The following is a 9,087-nucleotide window of genomic DNA, read 5'->3' on the forward strand; positions in this document are numbered from 1 at the left end:
TCTGTGTCAAATGTACAAGCCATCCATGGTCATGCTCAGCCTATGCCACCATTTCTCTTTCTGACGTATGGAATCACACAGACCCAGTTTCGGTTTTAACTTCCTAGTCTTCCACTGTGTATCTTGCAGCTGACAACACTGATACTTTTCGAGGTAGGTTTTACTGGTTGATAGAGACTATATGTCATGTTTAGCAGATGGGGATGAAAACTGACCTTAAAAAAAAAAAAAGTTTTTGTAGAATACATGCCCCTTTGAAAAATATGTTTTTATTGCCAAGGTGTCAGTTGCACGATTTTGTCTAACAGAGGTCGGCAGCCCCAACTTAGCAGTTTCAATCAATGCACACAACTGCCCTAGCTTCATTAGGCACCAGTCTCGCTGTCATCACTTATTGACCATGAAAATTCGGTTGTAGTTTTCAAACAATAGGTTGATTTCCTCCACATTCAGTATATAAATGTTTTCCTGATACAAAGAGAAATGGGATCTGTATGTGTTTTAAGTGATTTGCTTTGTTTGGGAAATGGGATTAGCAGTAAACCCTCAAACGTTTTTTTAAAGTAAAATTCTCTGAAAGCTGATGCAAAACATTTTAACAAATGAAATATTGTTCACATCCAAATACCTGCCATTGTCCCTTGAAAACAAACGCAGTGCGGCAGCTGCTGCATCTATCTGTTCAGTTTGTCAAGGAGAATAATTATACTTTTGAGACAGATCTGAAAAGAAGGTGAATATTTTGCACTTTTGATACTCTTAGGAACAAATAACTTATTTGGCAAATGGTGTCTTTTTTATGTTGTTTTTGTTTTGTATTGTGAACAGGCACTGAAGCTGATGTTACTTTCGTTTTAAAAATATTACCAACTGGAAACAAAAATAAACTATTTTAATGTGTGATGATTACTTGTAGCTCCTCCTGCATGACAAGGTGATGATTTGATCATGGACGTATCAACACAACTGGATTTGCATGAGACTCAGCCCAGGCTTAAGATCAGCGCATCCTCACTACAGGTTTCGGGGACTGCTGTCACAGAGGGTGTGTCAGCTTTGAAGAGTAGGTGACAGAACACTGAGGCTTGCAGGCAGTGGGTTAAGGAGGTGTGTCATCAAGGGCTCTCTGGGGGCCACCTGGTGTCATCTGGTTTCAGAGACATTTCATGTACCGTCCTGGGCTTGTGAGTGTGAAGTTTATTAGGACCTGCGTGTTACTTTCAAACCTTTTGTTTATGTTCACGATGGTCCTGAAACCAAGATGCAGCCCCCGGCTCCTCAGAGGAGGAGCTATATTTTGAAGGAAGGTACTATACAAATGTGGAAAGTTTATGCAGTGCTATTTCAGTCTTTCTTTTATTTCATTCCTCCAGTTTTTAGACAACCTTGACCTAAATTCTCCATCCCTTTCCCCTTTATCCTCCACCATCTTTCATTAAAGGAAAAAAATCAATGCAGCACAAGCACTTCTTTTTTTTTTTAGAGTTCTACTGAAGGCCCTGATTTTACAGCCACCAGTGACACTTGCAGCAGAAAGTTTTATTGGCATAAACTCTTTAGTACTCAGACTGCTTGCTCATAAATTCTTCTTGAAAATTTTTCATTGATGCAATCTGTTTTATCTTGAAGAGCATGAAATTCAAACGACTGTCACTTTGGGGAGAACACACAGCATCTCAAACAGCAGGTTAGCTGCCAGGAGGGCCGTGTTCCCTACAAAGAGGTAAAACCTGATGTGAAGACACCAAGCCTCTCAGGGCCCCTCAGCCTTCCTCCCTTGGTGCTTCCTTTCCAGGGTCCCGCCTTCCATACTTTGTGGGGCAGGGGGGCTGTCCATCCACCCTGCAGACATGCTTTCCCAGGCATTCTGCTCCATCAAGCGTCATTTGGAAGTAGTATTTTAAAATTCAAAAGGTTCTTCGTTTTTTCTGAGAACAAATTTTCCCTCAAAGGAAAACCGATAATAATGGTACGTATTGTATTTATTATATACCCTCTGAGGCTAATTGACCTAACTCTGTAAGGTTTTCTAAATTAAAATTACTGGGATAGCATGCGTACTAAATCTCTCTCCTAAGCCAGCTAACTCCCCACTTTATTAATTTTAATAAGTATTATTTATCCTTTGAGAATTCACTTTTCAATGAAATATCAAAGGAGGATGGAACTGTGCCACCAGATCTCCAAACTGAGAGCTGTTTTTCTTTCTCTTGCGGACTGGTGGGCAAGCTCATAATCCTTAGCTACCTCCCAGGGGTTTTGTTAGGGTTCATTAGCTCATGTTCGTAAGGTGTGTAATACTAGGTTTATTTTCTTCACTGTAGGTTGTACTCAGCAAGTTCCCAAGTTATCCAAAAGGACCCATCCATCTGCTACTTGCTACATAAATTAATATCATTTAAACTAGCAGCTGCCTAAAGATCACAGATTTCTTGCTTACTCACCCGAAGGATCGTATGGCGGTGAAACTTCCACAAGGTCACAACCTACCACATTCAGGCCTTGACACCCCCGGATGATCTCCAGAGCCTGTCCAAGACCAAGCCACAGTGTAATCATTTCCAGTGAAAAGCAACCAGGAGAGGCCTCAGTGGATTTCTCCCAGCACATGCCTGCCTTCTGACTGGAACTGTTGCTGGAACTGTTGCTTTCCCTCAGTAAACATTTATTGACTGCCAGAGGCACAAATGACCGAGGCACAGCCCCTGCTCCCGAGGGCACCACGGTGTGATCATGGAGACAAGCAAACCAATCATTCCTATGCCAAATGAAGGGCTTCAAGAAAACCAGGGTAGAATAGTATAAAGTACACATAACAGTCAGAAGAGGTGGCAGAAGGCCACCCCAAGGTGGAAACACTTAGCTCAAGAAATGAACCAAGCAGATGAGCAGGGGAAGGGCAGCCCAGAGGGAAAGGGAAAGACACGTGCAAAAGGCGCCGATGTGGAAGAAGTACCAGTAGTTAGACGGGACCAGAAGACAGCAGAAGTGAGGGGAAGCGGTGGTAGGAAGAGAGTCGCTTTGTCTGCACGTTGTCATTCTGCAGGTGAAAAGCCCAGAAGGATGATTAGCGGAGGAATGAGAATTGTGTTTCAGAAATCTCTCTTGATGGGAACTGAGAATGGCTTTGAAGAGGCAGTTACCACCATCCTTTTTTTCGAGAATGTGAGATAATTAAGCAGTCTTCATTCATTTCCTCACAAGTGGAGTACCTACTATTTATTATGTCAGGCGCTATTCTAGGCTCCAAGGATAGAGGAGTGAACAAACAAAGACCCTCACCTCCTGGACCTTCCCGTCTACTTACAACCTCACTCCAATTCTGCCTCCCCGGGTTCATGCTCAGCCCACCCTATGGGAGCTTCATTTGGGTATTTCTAAAACTCTTGAATTACCTTGGTAGCTGGTTAATCCCACTGTGCGCACTTTTAAAATGTAACCACAAAAACGTAATATCCCCATGAACCGACTGCAGGTAGACCAGAGGCAGAAAAATCAGGTCAAGAACCGTGAAATCCCAGATAAGAAATGGGCCCTTGCTAAAATCAGCCACTCTTCAATGAGTGAGTATTCAAACCTGCAGTCGGCCCAGTAAAGGTCTACGTGCTCTGCTTTGAAAATCCCATCCTGACTCCCGAAGACTCACTACAAGGCCCAGAAAAATAGGGAGTTAAAAATCCTCGCTCCCAGGAATGGTCACTGGTGGAGCCTCCTTACCTGACTAGGAGTGAGACCAGCAATTTCAGGAGTCCCCGTCCCTGGGGCATAGGCAGGATCCAAGCCATCAATATCAAAGCTAATATAAATGGGTTTGCCTCCCATCTGCTGCCTCACTTCCGCCATCAGAGGAACCAACGACTTCATCCAGCAGTCTTCAGCCAGGACCACCCGGAAGCCCTGAGAAGGTAGGAATTGAAAGGTGAGAAGTCAAGGCCTCTGCATGGCAGCAATTCCTGGGCATTTCCTATGTGCCAAACCCCATGCTAAGCTCATGTGCATGTCACATTTGACCCTCCGTCTTCGTGAGGAGGGAGCTATCATCCCCATTTTACAGGTGAGGAAGGGAGAAACGATGGCTGGTAAAGAAGCAGGGAGAATGTCAAAGCTGACCTATGGAGATGGGATCAGAGAGAAGCCTGGCTACAGCAAGAGTGAGAACCTCAGGACAGCTCATGCCAGCACCTCCTGAATAGCTCTGTACAGGAGCTGGCCTTTGCACACGATAAAAGCAGGGGATGTGGGTCTTTCCTGTTGGGACCTTGTCATATGTGTTTACCTGAGAGCCACTGCCTGGTGCGTATGAGGATGAGAACGAAGATGGTGGCCGCCCGCCTTGGGTTTGGACTGCCTCAGCTCTTTTCCCAGGCAGCAACAACCAGGGGTTGCTTTGTTTCTGCTTGCCTCCCCACCCCAACAAGAGGCCTATTCTACCTCATGAACTAACATCGTCTCTCCTCTCTGCTCCACGCCACCCTCGTGATGCCAGCTCGGCCTTTCATCCCCATTTTCTGAAGTTGATTCTTAAAGCTCCTGTTGAATCCATAGACACCATTGAGTGGGCAATGGAGAGAAAGGTAGTTTGTGAGCAAAGGACAGTGGGAGGGCCGTTCGGTCCGTCACCTGGCTCCGGCTGTATCTGTAGGGATCCACGGTCATGGAAGAGCCCCGGATGCCAATCTGCACTACACGCTTACAGTCCAGGAGGCCCTCGTCCACGCACCGGCGAAAGGGCGTCCCGTGATAGATCTTCTCTCCCAGGGCTTTGTCGGCCGTGTCCGTGTGAGCATCCACGTGCAGCAGCCCCACAGCGCCATACCTGATGACAACAGGGCAGCTCAGAGGCCATGCTTCTTTATGGGGCCTGAGCATAGCCACCCTCCAGGCCACCAAAACTTGATGACAGTTCATGGCCAAGGAGGGGAGCCCTGGCATCAGTTACCAGCCTTGCAACTGGTTTCTGTCTTCAAATGACTTAGCATCTCAGAACATCTCAGAACAATAAACTCAGAGAAATCAGGTCAAAAATAGACATGTGCTTTAGCTGCCACCCACTATCTATCACCCAGAATTTTCTTCACTTAGAGATGGAGAGAGCTGGGAGGATGACAACGAAGGGTGAGCTATGCTGAACCAATCAGCCACCTTGTCTCTGGCTGTGGCACCAAGCGGCAGCTTCAACCCAGTTCTTGCCATAATCTCCATCAACCCTGCTGGCCACCCAAAAGAAACATACAATCCAAAACAATGCTAGGCAAACATAGCTTCGAGAAAAGACTTGTACCCATGCACCCCAAATTAGAATTCTACCCACAGGTCTTTCCCATCTATGAATTCTGGAGATGCCACCGCCTTGGCCCATCTCTCTTTCTCAAACTAATTAACCAAAGTTAGTCAATCCCTAGTAGACTTCCACTACTAGGAAAGCCAGCTTCTCATTTTCTGGGAAAGGAGCCCTTGCAGGTAAAACCAGGGCCTCAGCAGCCTCACCACTGAGACTGTCAGTATTTGTGTTTGGCCTTTGAGCAAAAAAAACAAGTTAACTCAGGTTGTGGATTTCACTAGGAGCTCATCTTCTAAAAACAGAGGCAAATGCTGAGCGTGCATACCAAAGAAGAGCTGGAGCAAGGCAGAAGTGTTAATAATAAATTGTCTTGGCTTCCAGCTGGTGACTGACAGAGACACCTGGAGCTCAACCTTAATTTTGATCCACAGAAGCAACTCAGGAAGTTCCTGTCACCCCCAATAACCTGAGCCAGCAGAGGTCACCCGATGCCATCCTGCTGCAAACAACTTATTCCCTCGCTCCCGAACGTTGAAACCTTGCTTGGGCCCAGACATTTGAGACTTACTTTTTTGCCATGGCTTGCAATATAGGATATGTAATTGTGTGATCTCCACCTGCAAAAAAGAAAAAAGAAGACATCTGGAAGGTGGGTAAGATTCGAGGACCGTGTATTACACAGAATAATCTTCAATTTGTCCAATTCTGCCTCCCTTTCTATTAGAATGAAGAACTATAACCCCAGCTAAAATAAGATCTTGTTCAGCGGTGGGAAAATGGCCACTGGATGTTTGAAATTACATAGTCACTTAAAAATTAAGTGAATTAAGGCATACAGGTAAAATGCCCAGAACAGCTCTGTCCGATAGAACTTTCTGAGATAATGGATGTGCTCTCTAAATGTACTGTGCAATATGGTAGCCACTGGCCACATGGGGCTATTAAAATGTGGCTCATGCAACTGAGGAACTAAATTTTTAATTTTATCTGAATCAATAATTAATGATTTAATGAGTTAAATAATTAATTTAAAATTAATTTGAATTTAAATAGCCACATGCAGCTAGTGGCTGCCATATTGAATAGCACAGGCCTAGAAAAGTATTGCTATTGATAACTATTAATAAAAACAATAGCTAGCATTAATTAAAGCTCAAAATATGCCAGGCATAATGCTGGGCATTTTGGATGCACTTTCATTATATGTCCCTCACACAATATAATGTGGTAGATGTTGTTATAATTATTATTCCCATTGAACAGGTGAAAAAATGAAGCATAAATAGCTAGTGAGAGGTGGAGCTGAGATTCTAAACCATGCCATCCAGAAACCACACTTCTTACTATTACGCTCTGCAGCCTAGTCCCTCTAATTTGGCAAAAATAAATTTGATATTTAGAAAAAGGTCTATGCCATTTTAACTATTTGTGAACCAGCAGAGAAAATAATGCTGCAGTCAGAGTGGGGCAGTAGCGGGGCGGTGGAGAAGGGGAAAGCCGCCCGATAGATTGACATAGACCTTGACGAGGAGGGAACTGCGCTGTGCAGGTCTCCTCTCCAAGTCAAACAATGTCCTTGAGATAGTTCAGAAGTCACACTGAACCCCTGTTGGCAGCCTTCCCTAGGCCTGGGACCAAGGGCTGGGGCAAAGGTAAGGAGGATGCAAAATGTAAGGGATGCCAAAAAACTCAGTAATCAAGGTGAATACTGTTCTAATGTAATATTTTTAAAACTCAAAACCAATGCAAAAAAAAAAAATCCATGATGAATTTTACAGAAAGATGGGACCAGTAACTACTATGGAACCATACTGGAGCCTGAGGCAAAAGGGGAAAATCAGTAATCTTGTTGACTTTTTTGGTACCCCTTAAATTTTGCACGGAGGCAAATGCTAGTCCTCGTCCATCCCTGTTAGTCATAGTAGTACAACATTTAAATATCCTCTCCCCACGGGTTCAAATACATAAATTCATGATGTCTCTATCCTACGTCTCCACATTCACAGTGGCTTGCCCTGGAGAAGTAGCTGTACCCCAGCCCAAGATGAATAAACCCTGAGTGAAGAGACCTTCACTCGCCCTGGAAGATGCCAGTACCCAAGGTCAGAGGAATACAGCCAGAGGCCACAATTTTCTGATAGGCCTCTTGAATTAGGCGGCAGCTGTCCTGAAGGTTGTAAAGATTGACATTCACATCGCCTAGGTCTGCAACCATGAGGGACTGGAAGGGGAGGGCTCCTGTGCTAGGGTTGACTGTCCGAAGCATCACTGATTCTTCCCGGATCCGTCGGGGTCCAAATCTGGAAGAAGAAGAACCATCCCTAGAGGCTTAGAGGTCCTGCCTCGGCCGGGGCTTCTCAGCCTCTGCACTGGTGACATTTGGAGCTAGATGTTATGGGGAGCCATACTGTGAGTTGTAGGATGTTTAGCAGCATCCCCAGTCTGTCCCCACTAGATGCCAGTAGCACCCCTTCTCCCAAGTTGTGACAACCAAAAATGCCTCCAGACACTGCCAAATGTCCCCTGGAGGCAAAAATAACCCTGGTTGAGAACCACTGATCCAGGCTACAGATTGAAGAGATTAAAGGCACAGATTTAGGAACCTACCCTTCACCAATTTACTAAATGGCATTCGATAATCTCTTAATCTTCCTGGGCCTTGGTTTCCTAACCTGTAAAATAATTATGATATTTACCTTACCCTGTTGTAAGAATTAAATGAGATCATCTATGCAAAGCGCCTTGTGCTTAGACATTTAATAAATGGTGGCATTTATAATTTAGACCAGGAGTCCAAATGTAATGTGGCTGAGCTGAATCAGAAAAAGCTGAAGCTCAATAATTAGGAAAATGAACCCTACTTCCTCTGACTTGATCTTAGGAAAACTGCCATAATTTGAGCAATTCTTGTGTCAGGTGACATCTAGAGGTTTTCAGAAGGGGCAACCAGCTTCTTCTGTTCTCCAATGTAATGCCCCCTGCCACTGTAAACTGAGGGTAACCCCAGCCACCACCCCAGCAATATCTGGCATCAGGCTGTGGAGAAGGTCTCTGAATTACCTTTCTTTACCAACAGATGACACATGACACACGTGTTCGGTCCTCAGGATTGCTTGATGAGGAAGGATGGAAATCAACTTTCTCTCAAACTATTAGAGGCATTTTGGGGCCAGGCACCAGCTTGCAACCCCCCCCCTCCCCGTGAGGTGAGCGGAGTCGCCCCTTTGTGCCCAGTGACCCTCATGCTGTCCGGCCACGTGTCCCTGAGCCCTTAGGCCTTACCTAGCCCCTGGCCTGTTGGAGGTCCCAATGTCCAGGGGCACCCCGACGAAGGCGGCATCCAGCCCCTCAGGGGAGGCCTGCACAGGCAGCCGCATCATGGAGCAGACGCCCACTGGCCGGGCCACGAACTCAGAGCTGGGGGGCTGGTTCCGGGGGGCATCAGAGGCCTGGCGGTCGAGGCTGCGGCCGGGGTTGCGGAGCCCCGAGACAGGACGTGAACCCCCGCCTCCACAGCGGGACGCCAGCAGCCGCAGCATGCCGCCTGTCCCCAGCCTGCTGGACGGCTGGTCCCCGCAGTGTCCAGGGCACGTGTGCCAGCGCCCAAGCTGCCCTGGGCTCAAAGGGCAGGGGTGTTCGGGGGATCAAGGGTGGGGGAGGGGCCCCAGGGACCCAGCCGCATGCTCCCCACACCTCTGTGTGGACTTTGGCCCCTGGCTTCTTTCATCAGTAGAGCCAGGCGCGGGCTTCCCGCTCAGACCCACCCTCGCTGTCCAGTGAGTCTGTACCCCCCAAGGCCCTTGTAG

General features: G+C 46.5%; 1 protein-coding gene across 1 annotated transcript; it reads right to left on the bottom strand.

Moving 5' to 3' along the window:
* Window positions 1-1,542: 1,542 nt before the first annotated feature.
* AGMAT (agmatinase) lies at window positions 1,543-8,878 on the bottom strand. The gene is made up of 7 exons (XM_033114551.1): window positions 8,564-8,878; window positions 7,379-7,581; window positions 5,850-5,898; window positions 4,621-4,816; window positions 3,718-3,897; window positions 2,445-2,529; window positions 1,543-1,713 (listed from the first exon to the last, which is right to left on the bottom strand). Exons 1-7 carry the CDS (start codon window positions 8,818-8,820, stop codon window positions 1,640-1,642), a joined length of 1,044 nt encoding a protein of 347 aa, XP_032970442.1. The 5' UTR covers window positions 8,821-8,878; the 3' UTR covers window positions 1,543-1,639.
* Between the last annotated feature and the right edge of the window lie 209 nt (window positions 8,879-9,087).

Source organism: Rhinolophus ferrumequinum, chromosome 9 (assembly GCF_004115265.2).
Source record: "Rhinolophus ferrumequinum isolate MPI-CBG mRhiFer1 chromosome 9, mRhiFer1_v1.p, whole genome shotgun sequence".
Classification (NCBI taxonomy): Eukaryota; Metazoa; Chordata; class Mammalia; order Chiroptera; family Rhinolophidae; genus Rhinolophus; species Rhinolophus ferrumequinum.

Excerpts from the sequence above, each read along its gene's own strand:
- AGMAT (XM_033114551.1), bottom strand. The coding sequence starts at position 8,820 with ATGCTGCGGCTGCTGGCGTCCCGCTGTGGAGGCGGGGGTTCACGTCCT. Across the intron at positions 3,898-4,620 it reads ACAGATACAGCCGGAGCCAG|GGCTTCCGGGTGGTCCTGGC; the intron begins GTGACGGACCGA and ends CTACCTTCTCAG. Across the intron at positions 1,714-2,444 it reads ACCGCCATACGATCCTTCGG|GGAACACGGCCCTCCTGGCA; the intron begins GTGAGTAAGCAA and ends ACCTCTTTGTAG.